This window comes from Passer domesticus, chromosome 15 (genome assembly GCF_036417665.1).
Source record: "Passer domesticus isolate bPasDom1 chromosome 15, bPasDom1.hap1, whole genome shotgun sequence".
NCBI classification, from domain to species: Eukaryota; Metazoa; Chordata; class Aves; order Passeriformes; family Passeridae; genus Passer; species Passer domesticus.
Window position 1 is genome coordinate 8,904,652 of NC_087488.1, and position 17,329 is coordinate 8,921,980.

The window sequence follows — 17,329 nt, forward strand, 5'->3', positions numbered from 1 at the left end:
CACAGTTTATAAAGCACATCAGTCTTCAGTAGATACTTCACTCAGACTGCCCTTCATGAGCTTTTTTATGTTTCATTACTGTGGAAACATTTCTGAACCACAAAATTATAAAGGCATTTTTCTCCTTCCCAATATTGGAGACAGGGTCCTGTACAACAGATTTTCTGAGTTTATTTGAAACTATTTCATTCAGGTGAAAATTAAGTTTAGCAGAAGCAGAGAACAGAAAGAACACAGTCTGAAGAGTTTGGAAGTTGATCTGGACTGCCAGCAACAGAACAGAAAAATGAAAAGGAGACATGAAGCTGGTGTGTCTATAAAGCTGATACCAACGTCCTCCTCACAGTTACTTACTTGACAGCAGTTTTTTTGCAATTTATCATGTATAGATCAAATAAAAATATAAATGACAGAAGCAAATGCCTGTTCAGCTCAACCAAATAAAGCAATGAGGAGCAAGACTTATGAAAAAAACTCAGCAGCATCATGAACAAACATTTAGCCCATTAAGGAACAATCTATTCAGAATGACTTTGCTGAAGCCTTGAAGGATAGGGGAAAAATAACATAAAAGAATCACCTGAAGTGAGATATATACTCCATTGGCTAAGTGAACAGCTTCTGATGCTTCCATGGGGTTTGGAATATCCAAGTCCTGGGGCACAAGATGGCACTGCTTCAGCAGCTGCACAAGGCACGTGACATTCCCACTCATGCTGCAAAGCTCCTCCAGGAACCAGGCTCCATCTCTGGAGGTCAAATCAACCAGCTGCTCTCCAGCACTGGACGCTGCACCTTCCATCATCAGGTTTCGCCTGGATGAATTAAAGAGACACTTAGGCACGCTGCCTGCTGCCACACTCCCCACAGAATTCCACCACCGACTATTCCTGCCACGTGCTCTCCACCAGGAGCCTTCCCAGGAGAGAGCTCACCTGGTGAGGGCGCACAGGGCGGAGATGATGACGCTGGCCAGGCTGAGCGAGCCCTCCTCGCCGTTCTCGTGCAGGAACACTTTGATGCAGCGCTCGATCTCCTTGAGCTGCTCCTCGCACACGGGCACGGTGACGGCCTCCTGCTTGAGGCGCTCCACCTGCCGGATCAGCCGGCTGTTGATGTCGGCCGCGTAGCGCTGCAGCGTCATCTCCGTGGCCGTGATGAACTGGCACACGCTGGGCGGCGGCTGCGGCGCGTACTGCATCTCGTACCTGCCAAGCACAGGGACAGCACTGCACTTCCCTTCTCACACTGCTTTCTGCTCTGCACGCAGGAAAAAACTACGTTCCTAATGCTCCGAAATCACCTACTCCTTCTCAACTCTAAGTACCACAAGAGGTTGATGACTCCCTAACAATGCTTTTATAGGGTCCTAAAATGCACCATATTCCACACCTATTTGCAAGGACATAAGACAACTGTCCTTGAAGAAATGAAAGAATAGAAGATAAAAAGAAAGATTTCAGAGGAAATACTCAAATATAATCTAGATCTCTTAAGCCAAGCCATAGTAATGTTGAAACAGCCTGACTTGAGAACAAAATAAATAAAATAAAAGAAACTGCTGGAAAATCTACTAGATTAAAAAAACCTTTCCTTATTGATTTTTAAATACTAGAAGTTTCTAAAACTCAAAACATTACTACTCTGAAGGCACAAAGGTGAATTCTCCATTTGTTCATTACAGGACAATGTCACTCGGTTTTCCTGTTGAAGTACACAGATTAACTTATGGAACAGGATTTTTTAAAGCAGTTCTTCATATTTACTCCAAACTTCTAGCATTACAATTTAATATTGGTTTCCTTTGTAATTAGAGAGGTCCTTGCAAAAGTATTTCTTTAAACTATAAAATTAGGGTAGTAGCTTGAAAATTATTCTTTGAAAAAGTCATTATTTTGCCAACTTACTTCCTAAAGATATCCTGACAACGCTCTATTGTCATGTTGCAAATGAGCTCTTCCATCCAGGTTTTCCACTGCTCTATTCGGTGCTTCTGGAACACAGCTTTTGGATACTGCAGAGCTACTGTTGCATAGTTGTGCAATTGTTCCAGGCAACCACGTAACACGGATCTTCTCTGCTGCAGAAAATTACCAACCTCTCCTTCCAGCTGTTCACACTGGCTGATTAGATGTGCCTGGCCTGCATTTTGCAGAAATGCTGTTGCTGGGACATAACTTGGAGGACCTTTAAAGAAAGCAGGTTAAAAATAAAGATATGTCTGAAGATGTGTTTTACAAATACTTAACATTAATACCTTCTCAAAAATGTTTTTGTTTTATTTGAGATAAAGGAAGCATAGAGAATTCATATTGAGAATTTTGAGCACAAGGTAAGAGAATCTCATGCCCAGGTAGAATAAGACACACAATTCCTTCAGACAGCTTGGCATTGAAACCTTGAAGTGCTCTAAATCACCTTTTAAAGAAGTTCCTTTCTTTTAACTTATTACAAACAGCTCATTCTCTTTAAGTTAGAAGATACTCATAATGCCTCCTGATATTAAACTCAAGTTATTTTCAAACCATTAAAACCAACCCCAGAAATACTATTTTGTACCTAGGTCCATTTGTGTGCTAATTTCTTGGAGTAGACTTGCAAGTTGGGTTGCCTCTAAATTACTGAAGGCAGTTTGGTAATGGGTTATCCACTGCTCAAACTCATTCAGCTTCACCTGGATGGCTTCCTGGACAGCTCTTTGTTGAGACTGCAACTGTGTGTGCTCAGAATACCTGAATTATTGAAGCCACAGAATCAAGTAAGTACTACAGGAAAGAAAATACTTAACACTATAGAATACAGAACAATATTGAACAATGCAACTGTTAACCAGGAAATTAACATGTTATCACTAATTACATTACACTAACAATGTTGCATTATTAATTCTGTTTTCTTACAAAACAATTAATGCCTGTGTCTATTCATGCAATTCTGAAATACTTGATTAATTTCAAATAACCTTTAAAAATAACTTAAATAATTAGAAATTTAAAATATTTTTGTGCAATAAATCAATAGCTCCCTTAAGTGGATTATAATGATGGGATACCACTTTCAGAACATTCCCTCTCTTGCCTTAAGGATCAAGTGTGGAACTTGGACTAGCACAGGTTGTATTGATGGAGTATGAGGTGCAGGACATAAATAAGATTATTCAGTAGGAAAAGGTTTCAGTAGTTCTTCTGTACAAGAAGTAACCTGCTTACTGCAAGAATAGCTTTTACCTAGCTATTCCCTCATATACAGATTTCTAACATTTAACCCATAAGTACATTGCTAAAACACCACTGTGAGACTTCTGACAGAATTTCTGGCTCCTCTGTACCTGGCCTGAAGTGTGCGGGAGGGATGATCCACTCCTTCGGCACCTTCCAGAAATTCAATCTCTTCCAGTAGTTTTCCTTGCAATTTTTCTACATCTGTTAACTGCTCCTGCAGGTTCAGGTACTCTTCTAAACTACTGTCCAGTTTTGGCAGCACAGCAAGCATTTCATCTCTGTTCTTAAACCAGTTAACCTGCAATCAAGACACAGAAGTTACCGAACTGCACTCAATCAAACTGGCAGCAGAAAGTAAGATATGGCAGAACTTAACCCTTCCACAATGCCCTTCATCTAGCACTGCTTCTAGTGCTACAACTGCCAAATCTTAACAGACATTCTTTATTTAAACTGCTCTCTAAACCTCTATTTTCACTCTCCTAGACCAGATTCAGGCAAAGCACTAAAATGCAGAAACTAAAAATTAAATACTTGCAAGTTCAATAAAACACTTCACATAAACTCAATTTATCACAATAAAATTAATAAACTATTGCTGATATACGACCACATCTTCCCCCATTCCCAGAATGCAAATAAATAAAATGAAAGCAAAGAGCCTACTTTGGACTAAAAATAGAAAATTATTGTAGTAAACTCACCTTTATCTCAGCCACCCTCGAGGAAAAGAGACTCCGTGTAATATCCCTTTCCATTTCCCTTTTGCTCTGTTTGTTTTCAGCCTGCTGGCCACCACCACCATAGACAGCCCCAGCAAATCCTGCCTCTCCTCCAGCTGTCCAGTCCACCAGTGGATCATAAACAAAAGCTTCCAGCAGTGTAAGCAAAGTCTCTCTCCCACGCCGCATAATATGCAGGACCTGCATCATATTTTAAACAGACTCATTCTGATTCTGTGTTATCCTTGTAGAATAGTGGAAACTTAGAGGCAAAATACTGTACTTGAGTAGGTACAGAAATGCATAATGTATCCCTAACTACTACAGAGACAGGAAGAACATCACAGTGGGTACAAATGCAGCTAAGCCTGTAGGAAGATCTAGCCTTCCACACAAACTCTATGCACAAGCCACAGACACTTAAGGAGAAAAAATCTCCCTTCCTCAGAGCATTTTTCTTTTTAAAAACATATCTGTCATGTTTATACAGGATGAGTCCCAAAGGAAGAGGGCAAGAAAAATATCTCAAAAAACCCAGGAAAAACGTAACATTTTAATCTACAACTAAAAAAGTCCCCCTTTCACCCTAAATATTAGTTGTGCCACTACTTGCATGTGCATTTATCAGACAATCTCATGTTTCTTAAATACCTATCATAGGTATTTAGGATACAGCTACAGTAAGTCCAATTAAAGTCACAGCAGAAAGGTGAAGGCTCTGTAAACCAGCAGCAGAATGTAGAATAGAAAAGTTCTAAGACAGTATGTGGCCAGTGATGGCCCTCAGTTTCCAAATCTCCAACCATACCTGTTCACAAGAAAGCCTGAACACCCCCTCCACTCCTGTCACTCCCAGAGCTGTTTCAATGTTGTGCGTCATCCGGAATGGAACCTTCTCTGGGACCCTAAGGCTCTTCCCTTTAAGATAAAAAATTAAGTTGTTTCTTTTAATTGCCAAGAAAGAAAACCTTTTATTTGAATAACATAGAGCATTTTTTAAATTACCTTTTTCAAAGCAAACATTATAATCTATGTGGACAACTTCTCCTGTAGTCATATCTATAAGAACATTATCCAGATGTCTGTCTCCAAGCCCAATGATGTAGCCAACCATGGACATAACTGCAGTGGATCTTGCATACGACTTAAAAGAGAGTTTCAGGAAAAAATTATTTGTGGGAATCCTCTGCCAACACATTGGACTGACTACCATCTTAAAACATTTTTTTAAGTGTAAGTGCAAAACAAATCAAGCCAAACTTATTTCAAGCAGTTTTCTATTTGTTGTTTGATGGTATCTTACAAGAGTTTTCATTTTTTAGGCTGACAATTCTAGTATATTAACATAGACTTATCTGGTCTATAACCATGTTTTAATTCAATGGCACAACTGCCAACATTTCATCAGACTCACAGCAACACCAGCTCTCCAAACTCACACCTCAGGCATTTGGTGCCCCTCATCCCATTAAAACCACAGCCTCTCCTATGTCAAATACAGCTGCTGTAACTCACCTGTGTAACTCTCCACCACTCATCTGGTGTGGTACACGATGACCAGAGCTCCTTAGCAAGGAGATTTGGGGGAGTTGCTTCCATCAGCTCTTCCAGAACAGCCCTCATGACATTCAGGGGCCAGTCACGACGTGACACGTCGAGACTGAGCCCCACTGCCTTTAAAGCAGGTCCAATTTTACTGTAGTAAAGTTCACTGGGTCTAGGAACTATTCCAGGGTTCTGAGGAGTCTGGTAAGAGTCCTGAGCCTAGAGGAAATAAAAATGGTATTTGATGTATTAGCAGAGACAGCTCAAATTCAGTTTTGGTGAGAATTAAACACTAAATCAATGCCTTGACTCAGCATGACTTCTTCAGTTCAGAGACTGCTTTCAAAATTCAGCAGTTAAGGTCTAAATAGGCCGAAACAATGTGTTTTCAGTCTAATTCTACTGTCAAAGTAGATCTCATAAATATAACTACAAAAACTGTATTTAGAATGTAAACAAGATATGGAACTAAAATAAACTCAACCAAAGTTAATTCTATTTGTAAAAAACAGTTCTCTTGAATTACCATGCCAGAAGAGCATTTTTATGTCTCATACTGTAATTATATATAAATAACAGAGATGCAATTTCATTGACTTCTGGTGAAGTCCCAAGACACATGAGCACACAGAACCCTCCTGCATTATTATGAACAAAACAATCCTTGTAAGACTACGTGACTTAGAATCACAAAGCAAACCAAAACAAGCATTTCTCCCCTGCCTTGTTCCACTTAGCAAGAACAGAGCCATTACCTTTTGTGCCTGCAGAGCAGCTTCCCGCTGCTGCCAGCGCTTGTAAAGCCCAAAGAGAGGCGTGGCTCCATCCACCCACTGGATGAGGCCTGACCTTGTCCCCAGGGGTGTCACCGAGTAGTGCCGCGCGTGGAACCGCGGCGTCTCTTGCCGGTTGATCGTGGCAAACATGGTGTTCACAATGGACAAGAACTGCATGATTCTCTCATCTAGGTGCAAGTCTTCCAAACCTGCAAGAAATTTGTTTAAAATTTAGCTTAGATAAAATTCTCCTAAAGCCCAAAATTTAGTATTTTTTTAAACCTACTACATTTCAGTCTATGAATGTCTTTATAAAATGCAGATTAAGGATGAGTTGTTTGGCCTAAACCAAAATGTTTACATGGCATTTACCTACCAGTTCAGGCCAGCTTGCTGTGTGAGCAATAGTTACAACATAACAAACAGGCCTTTCCCTTGCAGGGAAAACAAGAAGTCTCTAAAGTTCTCTTTTAGGGGCTACATTAAGCTTCTGGAAAACTGCATCCAGCTAATCCTATCAATATGCAAGCAGAGCATTGTTTCTGATGAAAGCCTTGTAAAGACGGGATTTGACTTAGTTTCATGTGGTAAAATTCCTTGAAAAATGTATGGTGAAGTAGGGAACAGAGCAAGCAAATGCTTCAAACTCCTCTTTCTCTCAATCATTCAGGCAAATAAAACTAGAGTTGCACCACATGATCTTCCTAACTTTAATACAGTCTAATTTATAACAAGAGACAGTATGAGAAAAAATCTATTATTTACCTTTGAACAGGTAGGGATAGTTCTTCCCATCTGAACCCAGGAAAAGCAGCTTTTTAGGTTTGGTTTTGGTCGGCAGGATGGTGATGGTGCTGCCCACACTGTGGATGGTGACTGTGTCCCTGGTGGACACCTCTCCAGGCAGTGCTATTTCAGTGTTCATCATGGCAGCCAGCCAAGGACTGATTTCTTCAAGTCGTAAGAGGTAACTGGCCCGTTTCTGTGCTCTCTGCTGCAAGCTCAGCATTACCTATTCAAGGAAATTTTTTTCTTTTAGGTTGACACTCACCTTAGCAGTTAGCAGTAAGAATAAAAACACCATCAAACTGGACTTAATGGTGGTCATCCTCCAGAAAACAAATGTTTTTCCTAAACTCCTTTGCACCCTTGCCATGCTGTTAATCCAGAGACAGTTTAGGAGGAAGATTACAAAAACTAAACAACATCCTCTATGCAGAAAATATACCCTGTGCAGTGACAAGAAGCAAAGTCACAACAAATCATGCTCCTCAAGAGGTTTGCTCCTGTATTTATAAATATATGAGCTGTGGTTAAATGCAGCAGCATTCAGCAACCTCCTGTTTATGTATCTGAATGCTTGTCTGTTCTGCAAAGCAGAAGAGGAAGTACAAGTACAAAAGGTCTATTTGCATGTAAAACTGCTATTCTGGTTTTAAAAACACCAGGCTGGCTCTGGATAGACAAGAGAATATTTAGTTTCTCTTCAGACCTATAAACTAAGAGAAGATGACATAATTGACAAAGAACCTCTGGGAAGGGTTGATCATTTGAAGGCTGCTGCACAGCCCAAGGACTACACTTAGATAAACAGAATTAACTTACATCAACTGAACTCAAATACCAGAGCTTCAGAAAGACAGTATTTAAAAGAAAGCCCTCTGCTCTCAAAGCTGACAGCATCCCACACAGAAGCTGCAAGATTTGAGAAATGTCATTTCGATGGGTAGAAATGCAATAACAGACAATCAATAGGACTGTCTAGAGACAAAACTTATGGTGCTTTAGTGCCTGGTTTGCCTGTGCTAACTGCTAACACAAAGTTTGAGGCTGCAATTTTGATATGGTAAGAAAACAGCAAGAGGAGGAGAGGGTCAAGCACATGGTGCAGCAAGAGCATCAAGTGTCTCTACATTGTACTCTGCTTGCATGCAATACCTCTTTAAATGGGAGCCAACTGCTTCCAGGCTTAGCAGGATTCAAAGGATTCTTAAGTTTCTCTAGTGCATTTTCAATTGCATCTCCATAGTTATCCTGAAACCATTTCTCATGAGGAGTTTCTGCAGGAGCTGCAGTGATGCTCCTCACGTGTTCCAGAGCAAACACAATGGGCTTCATCAGAGCTGTGTGCTTTTCACGCATGATTGCTATCTTCTCCTCCCTGTTATAAAAAACACAAAAACCTCTTCTTAATGCCATAAAACCAAGTTATTTCATAAAGACAGCATTAAACAATAACTGAGACATTGAAGAACTCACAAAAATTATTACTTCTCTAAAATGAGGTTTTGAGTTATGATCATATTAAAATCAAGAGTGTTTCATTCCACCTTGAGAAAGTGTTCCTCTGAACCACACTTAAAAAAAAAAACAAAACAACATTTGAAATGCATTGTTCACCACCAGAAACCCTGATTAGAAGTTCTGAGCAGAAAGCACTTTAAGCAACTGATTTCCTTTATTAAGGGACCTTTTTACTACTACTTATTGAGGATGCACCACACTATAAAGAAGGCACATTCAGATCATTCTGTTCTCCCACTCCATGTCAGTCCTGACTACAGAATTCAGAAGGCATTCTTAAATTTAGCCAGGTGCCCAGTGAATGGATCTACTCTTCCACTACTCTGTTCACAGGAAAGCCCAGGTGAGGGGAAAAAGACTTGTTCAACACTGAAAACTAAAATCAGATTAAGACATTCTTGTTTGCTCCAAATATCTGCATTTACAGTGATGTCTAAATAGACTAACCATGTTGAATGGTGTATCTCATTTCATCTGACTTGGAAATGGAGAACTATAGGACCTCATCATCCACAACACAATGTACATTGGGTTCTAACATATTACTAAAGAAATCACAACATGGATTCACAGGTAGACTGTCTCTCTCATCTGACTGGAGAAATAGCTGTAGCATAAAATGTTCCTGAAATAAGGTCCAGGCTTACAAAGCAGCAGCTGGGATAGTATGGATTCAGGAACAACACCACTGCTGATTCATTTGACTGTTTACTTCCCCAAGAATAAACATTTGTTATGATTATCCCTTGTATGATGGAAACAGACATACTTCCGCAGAGTGTTGTTGTTTTGGACCCTCTTGACTTCATCTTCCAGCTGCTGAATCCGTCTGAGGACGTACATGTGCTGCTGCAGGAGAACTCCCAACCAAAGCTCATCCCAGAGAACTGTGACTCTGCGCAGCTCAGCCACAAGCATCTGAACCTGGAGAAAGCAAGATTCACTTTTTAAAAGAACTAAAATTAAGATTTGTTTCAGTAGATGAACAAGTTGGAAAAAAGAGACACAGCAAGCTTTCAGTAAGCCCAAGACACATAAATTACACATTTGGGGTTCAAGCACCCAAGCAACATACATTTGGATTATTTACCTGCAATACCATTGTTGGATTTGCAGCAGAGAGTTTCTCCACAATTTTGCTGTAGCAATCTTGCATCATTGCTTGATCTTCATTTAATCCAGCTTTTGTATCATCTTTACTACTCTCTTGGGAAGCCGGAGTGCTCCCTCCATCACATTCACCACCCAACAGTTCTTCTCCTTGTATATTACCTAGCAAAGTAGGGATGGCAGAAGGCAGCTTGTTTCCTAAATTAAAACCAGATGATAAAATATTAGCTACAGTAAGATGTATCACTCCACAGTTTATTCAGCATCAGGTGCCCATTAAGTTCTGGTGAAGTATAAGAAAATTTGCAAAATCTGGTAAATTGGATTAAGGGTATCAGTGAGATCCCATAATAAACATATTTTTAAAATCAAAACTGAGAAAACAAAAAAAAAAAACACCTCAGTATCATCCCATCCAGAATACAAAAATATAGTAGCTTAAGTTTATTTGAACACTTTCTCCTTTTCTCCATACCTGAAGTCTGGGATTCACTGCTCAGCGAAATGGTTCCCACTATTGCAGGATAGAGGATGAGATGAGGAGAATCCTGAGCAACTCGACAGAGCAGGTTGCAAATGCTCTGACGAACGTACACTTCTGGGTGATTCAGGCGGGAGAAAAGCTGGGGAATAATTCCTGCAGAAAGGGGAAAAGGAAATGTGCTGATTCACTTCATTCCTCTTCAAATGAGATAGAACTATATTTTTAAAAGCGTGCCTTTTTTTTGCATAGGGAGAACGTAAACCAAAGAAGTACAAATTTACCAATTTACAAAAAAGTCCAAAACAAAGTGCAATTTTACAACAGGTGGCCTCCCCTTCTTTGCCTCCCACACTAACTCCATCATCTTTGAGGGGAAGTCCCTGAACAACCAGAACCTGCAGTGTAGTGACAAACAACTTTTGAAATGTGTGGCTTTAGTCACACATCTTTCTCAACTAGAACTAGAAAAAACCCACCTCATTTGTTTTTTAGAGTGGTTATATGATGTAATACTTCATAAACCACATCCCCTTTCTCCTTTCTATGTCTTCAAGAGGGGGAAGGAGGGGATCAAAATCCGTGCTACTTATCTACTTTACAATCAGAGCATATGGCAGACTTTAACATCTTCAGTGACAGCATCCAGTAAAAGACAGGGTCTCTTTTCCTCACACTCAAATAAAAACTTTGATAAAGTGCAATGAACAGCTTTCTGCATTTAGAGAAAATGTCTCAAAATCAATTTTAACAGTTAAATAACATATGCTCACCTCTCCAAGGAGCAGTAGGTGTAGTTTCTAGCCCATGCTCCAGATACTGTCGAAGTTCTCCAGCATGTTTCACAAGCAATCGTAACAGTCTCAGGGTTGCCATCACAATGACATCATCAGTGCTTTGCTCAGAGGTGTTTCTTAAGTGCAGTCTGGGATCTTCTTCATCAAGTGGAACCTTGAAACATAGAAATACTCCTCTAAGTATACAGCTCATATCCTCATTTAGAAAACTTCGTAACTTGGTTTCCACATCAACATGAACACTAACCTGACCAGCATTGAGTTTGAGGAAAGTAAAGTATGCACTGCAGGACAGTTTATAGAGACTGAAGATTCTGTTTACAACTTTCCTCCAGACTTTAATTAATCCTTCTGTTGCATTTTCATCAAGATCTGAAAGCCAGGGACAACTCGTTAATAACTGACGCCATATCACATCCACCATATCATCTTCTTCATTGTCCTCATTTTCAGTGATTTGTAGAGTCATGTCTTCATCCTAAATGCAAATAAAGGGAAAGCAGATTTGATTAAATCCTCCAACAATTTCTACAAGCAATCAAGCAATCTTAATTCCTAAGTCAGTTTTTGCCTAGCAGCTCATGCAACTGCACTACTTGATCACTTTACCATAGCTCATCCAACAGGTAGGTTACCACACAGCTAACAGATGGTTTCTTGTACTGTCTGAATTTTAACTTAAGACACTTACAAGAGTTAACATGAACTGCAAGAAGAGGAAAATAAGGTTCATGCTGAAGCTGGACATTTTTTCAAACAAATAAATCACCACTTACTTGAATGCCAGCTGGCCGGCACACCGCCTGCCCAAGAATGCCGTAGATCTTCTCTTTATCCTCCTCTGCAATGTTGTCTGGAAGCAAGCTCTGAACCTCAGACTTCTCCCGGGGCAGCAGCCGAACACCTTCTCCCTGACTGTAACAGTTAATGAACGATTGATCCCCATTACAGGAGTATTTGTAGACCTACTGCAAGTCTATATATAAAACTTTTTGAAGGAAGCAATAATTTTTATCTCAGAATTAAGTTAGCTTTGTTTTACAGAGGCAACTAACCAGGAGAATATTCATTTCTCTGCTCACAGGAAACTTCAGACCACATACAACAGTAATCATAAATACACAGATAAGGTTTATCTTAAGAAAACCAATTGTACTGTACAAATTCAAGCACTGGGCTCTATTTACCTGGCATTATCAACTACTTTGCGGCCCCATCTATAAGCCCAGCTAGCCAGGGCTGCCCAAGACTTGGCTACTTCAGGTGCCTGTACTGAAGACAAGTGATACAGCTGGCCCAGGATGAAGTCTGGCTCTCCAACTCCAATGTTTACTGTGATGGGAGAAATAGAGTAATATGTGTTACAGTGTAAAACCTACTTCTGCCTTCCTCAGCATAGACAATAACACAAAAATAATGGGTATACAGTATTTAGTAAAATTAATACCCAACAGTGCAAAATTTTCCAAAATGCAATTATTTTTCAGTTCTGACACTGCTTTAAAATAAAGCCTAGTTTCCATTAGCCAGCAATCACTGCTGATACTCTACAACTCCTTCCTCTTTCACAGAGAGGTGGAACTGAGGCGAGGAACTCATGACCTCCAAAGGAGCACCATGCTTCAGAGACAAGACTTCTATGAAGTACCCAGGGCCCTGTGGTTGTGTTTATCTGTGTATATATTTATTTTCTTCGCCATCAAGTCAGAAAGCACCTACTGTTTAACATCCACCAACAGCTCTACAATAATTCTGACTTTGCATGAGAGGAATGAAGTTATTTATGAAATCCAAGTCTTAACATTTTAAGAAGTGTCTGCTGGAAATTAGGAATGAGAACACATTCTGCAGCAACAGAAGTGTTCAGATTAATTACAGATTAAAGATAATGAAAAAAACCTAAAGTACTTTTCACATTTATGGGAACCTTTGTAACACAAACCCTGTCCATGCTTAAACCTGAAAGATCTAACTCAAACTTCAGGAAACACACACAGGACAATAAGTGATATCCGCAATACAAAATAATACAAAATAAACATATCCCAGTTTCTTCCTCAGGTCATCATTACTTGAATGAGAAAAATGTGACAGAAGTTTGACATATCAGTGTTAAGGTGTTTGGGTTTTTTAGCTGTGTATAGTTACCTTTTGCACAAAATACACACCCTCAACACATGTATTAGGAAAACAAATACATGAGTGATGGAGCACTTAGTCTTTATCAATGCAGCTGATGTTATCCCTCATTATATTTATCAGTAACTATTTCTAAAAAGATCAATGAGAACAAACATACCTGTAGATTCACTTTCAATCCTAGGATATTCATCTTCCAGTGTATTAACAGCTGGCAGCTCAATCAAATTATATATGTTTTTAGACAAAGTAGACAGGCCAGTGTGATTCTGCTGCTGTTGGGCTCTATATACTTGTTTCAACTGTCCTGAGATCTCCTTCCATTCTGCTTGAATCCACTTAGCCAGTGTGAGAATAGATTTAGCAACTGCATATTCAGCTTTGGCAGATTTGCAGAAAGATATGGCACAAGAACTCAGCATTTCCATGGCATGTGTTGACTGGCCTGCATATCATGAAAAGCAGATCTTCAGTACACTGCTATTATTTAAAACAATTCTGAAATTCAGCACACTCAGATACAACTTGTAACAACATATTTTTACACAGAAAATTCTCTTTTGAAGAATGACAAGCATGAAAAAAACTTGTGAAAACACCTTCAGACAGACAACAGCGAATGGGATGAAATCAGTTCCTAATGATACTGCCCTATTGTGACTTCAGGGTGAGGGGAATTAGCCTGATTATAAGGAAAAAAGCTCAAGTCACTACAACATAACACTCACCTGCTGTGTATAACAGCTTTGTTTTCTCAATCTCAAGTTCAGGACCCCATTTTTCATCTATCTGACCTGGTGCAGACAGTTTTTTAAAGTGCTGGACTAGGTCCTGTGCAGTGGTGGTTTTCCCCAGCTGAACCTCGCTGCACTGGGCGAGCAGTCGCGTCGCCAGGGCGATGTTCCCTCGCTTCCGTGCAAATTTCGCTGCTGTTAAGCCCAGCTCCATTAGATGGCTTTTAATTGGGACTGTTGGTTCTAAAGAAGGGAGCAAGACATTGTAAACAAAAGTATTAAACCACTGTCTGACACATAGAGAATTTCTGCCCAATGTATTGTGTACATGGGCACCAGTAAATATTGCTTCAGAGATTTAGATGACTTCATTTCTGCCTAGAATATTTATATATCCCATCTCAAACAAAAAGTATATCCATAGGTTATCTGCTGGGCAAAAGATTTGTTTTCTACTATAACCATTCTTCTTAGCTAATAAATCAACTTGTCCCCTGACAGAGCTCTTTTTCTCCCATTACTTCTTATCATACTGCCCATTTAAATAGCTTTCATGACTGTGTGTGAAGACCCATTATTCATAACATTGAAATGCTCAAAAGTGAAAGCAGTTTAAGTATGAAGTGATGAGCAAGTAAGGGGTTATTAGGAGAGTAGTATACAACTATTAAACACTTCAGAATGTTGTTTTTCTTTTTGGCACTATTTACATCACAGCACTAATCAAGACAATGACTAGTAAAGCAAGACACCCGAAGGAAAAAATTTGGCTTTTAAAAAGTGCTCGGTCTAAAATACTAGAAAAAGACACAGCTGCTGCTTTAAGCAGACAACTTAAGTGCAAATTCTGCATTTGCTTTTCACAACACCATAAGGAGAGCTTACACACCTTTAAGCTTTTCCATCAGTTGATTCTGGTACACTGTGTACCTCAGGGCATGCATCCATGGCCTTACATCGTGCTGCTTGCATGACCTCAAGGCTTCATTGAAGAGAGGTATAAGACAGTCCTGCAAGGCACAGAAGTTGAACAGTTGTCATGAGAGACAGCTTTCCTACAATGCATTTTCATTTATTAAAACTAAAGACCATTTTTAGAGCAAATATTCTTATTTATAATAGTAACCACACTGTATCATTAAGAGAAATATGTTTTGCATTTGATTTCGAGAGGACAACACTAAGAACTGCTCAAATCAAGCAGAACTGCCTTCTGAACAATGTGATTAGAAATTATATCTAGAACATTCATAGTGGTTCAAGTCTGACATTCAGTTTTTAATTGCTGAAGTGAGTTTTTTATTAAGATTATTTTTAAGTTGCTTTGAAAGTAAATTAAGTGCATGTTACATGTGTTCAGAGAAGAAATACCAACACTTTAAAAGGGACTATCAATAACACTTCAAAAACACTTTAAGCGTAATTGAAAGAAAAGTGTATTTATAACTATAGAGGGAAGTCCAATTGAGATGTAAACTTATAAAAACTTGGGTCAAGGCACATCAGAAAACTAAATTAGATCTTTTTACAGTATGAGTAACAGTCAAAACAATTAATGTATGCTTTATATTCAATACTCCACAACCTGGCATATTGACATAGCAAAAGACATTATCCCAATTTCTGTTTTAAACACACAGAATTACCTCTGATGTCAGCCTGTTGCATACAGTGTTTTCCAAAGCAGAAGAACAGTACAACTGAAGAGTGCTCAACACTGGTAAAGACTGAGACACGGTGAGCGTGGAAAGCCTCAAAGGCCCAATAGCAATGCGGGAGGTTTGCTTTAAGTACTTTATAAGATTTCTGAAATTAAAGGATCAGGACAGTCATTTTTCTTAGCTAGACTTGAAGAGTAAATAGTGATATTAAAATTACTGAAGAAAAAACAAAATCAGTATCTTTAAAAAGGATGGTGAGAAAGTGTTGCAACATACAAGTTACGTTACAATACTTCAGTATTAAGCTGACACACAGAAGTACTTTATCAACTCAAGTAGTTTATAAACTGTATGAACTACAAGTTAAATATCTTATTTTTCCTCAGTAAGCTTATAACTTACAACAGCTAGAACTGCCATAGATGCTGAAGCTTTACACAAAGTTATGTTTAACAAACTAGAACAGGTTTTCACAGTGCATTACATTAATTCATAGCACATTTCAACTTACTCAGATATTGACTGCCACTTTTGCTCCTGCTCTATGTGGTTTACAGCTGTTGCCAGACATACTGAACTTCTCAAAAGCTGTACTTCAACTGCTTTTTGAAGTTCTCTTGGATCAGGGCTTAGCATATTAGGAAGGAGCTTCTTCATGTCTACATGGAGATCAAACAATTGAAACCAACTAGAACTGCCAAATTCTATCACGTTTCACCATCTGATAATGCATTTTCACAGTAAGAAAGTTAGGAAGAAAAACCCTCCTTTAAAAAATATATATATTTTATACGTATTCATAATACAAATTCATCACAGATTACTTATAAACAGTCACATTAACTCCAGAAAACACACTTGCATCAACATTTAGGATGACCACTGATCATTTTGAAGCTTGATTCATAAGGGTTATGGTCAGTCCACTGAACACAGCAAACTGCATTCAGAAGTTTCAGTCTGTCATTTATACAGACTGATGCAAAAGTAAATATTTCTTTGTGTATTTGAAATGTTAATTTATGCATTTATACCTATTTTTTCTTTGGATCCCCCTGCAAGCAGGTTGATATTTTCTCCTGGTAGTAATTCTAGTTGTTCAGTGCATTCAGTAAGTTGTCCAGACTCAAAGCTGCTCAAAGATCTGCAATTCAACAATTATAGTTTTACTTTCATATTTCTTACTTCACTTCAGTCGCCAAGTGTATTACCCAGCAAAAAAGTAACTCTAAATCCTACAGAGCACTTATGATTAATTTTAAGCAAAAATCTCAATTATCACATATATCAATAAAAGGCTCTAGGTTGTGCACCAAATGAATGAATCCAGTACCAAAGGGAAAGAAGAGCCCCTTTCAGAAGCAGTCACCTTTTCAGACCTGCAGATTTTATTTCACTGCTTCCTACAGTGCTTTTATTTTCAAGTCAAGAAATTTCAGCCAAAAGGATTTTACTATGTTTACCACAATCATGCAGGTATGGAAAGCAACCAAGTTGTCAAATAAAAAGAAACTATACTTAAACTTTGAAGGTCTATTCAATGTCACAAGTATTTTTTCATGAACCAGAAAAATATCAAAGGTCAGGAAATAAATGCACAAGCTACAACTCTGAATTTCATTTTAAAAAGAAACAAAACCAAAAAATTCAGCAGCCAAGACCACTACTTTCCTATACTTTTTCCATTAAATTAGCATATTAAGATATTTTTAGGAACCACTGAAATACATTTTATTTAAGATGTGCAAAAGGATTCATCTTCTGCTGAGTAAAGCAGAATAAATTTGGCATCTTTTTTTCTTCAATGAAAGCTTTTCTTGAATACTAAGCAGCCTCAGC

At 38.8% G+C, this 17,329-nt stretch overlaps 1 protein-coding gene across 2 annotated transcripts in view; it reads right to left on the bottom strand.

The window, feature by feature from the left end:
• Positions 1–17,329, bottom strand: part of SMG1 (SMG1 nonsense mediated mRNA decay associated PI3K related kinase) — a 58,500-nt gene that overhangs the window by 9,517 nt on the left and 31,654 nt on the right. For both annotated transcript variants that reach the window (XM_064390952.1, XM_064390951.1), the window contains 25 exons: positions 16,525–16,634; positions 16,002–16,149; positions 15,476–15,635; positions 14,719–14,839; positions 13,824–14,072; positions 13,256–13,540; positions 12,144–12,288; positions 11,733–11,871; positions 11,204–11,434; positions 10,933–11,110; positions 10,154–10,315; positions 9,659–9,876; positions 9,338–9,492; positions 8,203–8,425; positions 7,030–7,276; positions 6,244–6,473; positions 5,459–5,707; positions 4,949–5,087; positions 4,752–4,861; positions 3,926–4,144; positions 3,329–3,519; positions 2,560–2,732; positions 1,908–2,187; positions 936–1,208; positions 581–815 (listed from right to left, as the gene is read on the bottom strand). In XM_064390952.1, coding sequence (XP_064247022.1) covers positions 581–815; positions 936–1,208; positions 1,908–2,187; positions 2,560–2,732; positions 3,329–3,519; positions 3,926–4,144; positions 4,752–4,861; positions 4,949–5,087; positions 5,459–5,707; positions 6,244–6,473; positions 7,030–7,276; positions 8,203–8,425; positions 9,338–9,492; positions 9,659–9,876; positions 10,154–10,315; positions 10,933–11,110; positions 11,204–11,434; positions 11,733–11,871; positions 12,144–12,288; positions 13,256–13,540; positions 13,824–14,072; positions 14,719–14,839; positions 15,476–15,635; positions 16,002–16,149; positions 16,525–16,634 — 4,870 coding nt within the window. The remainder of the gene's footprint in view (positions 1–580; positions 816–935; positions 1,209–1,907; positions 2,188–2,559; positions 2,733–3,328; positions 3,520–3,925; positions 4,145–4,751; positions 4,862–4,948; positions 5,088–5,458; positions 5,708–6,243; positions 6,474–7,029; positions 7,277–8,202; positions 8,426–9,337; positions 9,493–9,658; positions 9,877–10,153; positions 10,316–10,932; positions 11,111–11,203; positions 11,435–11,732; positions 11,872–12,143; positions 12,289–13,255; positions 13,541–13,823; positions 14,073–14,718; positions 14,840–15,475; positions 15,636–16,001; positions 16,150–16,524; positions 16,635–17,329) is intronic.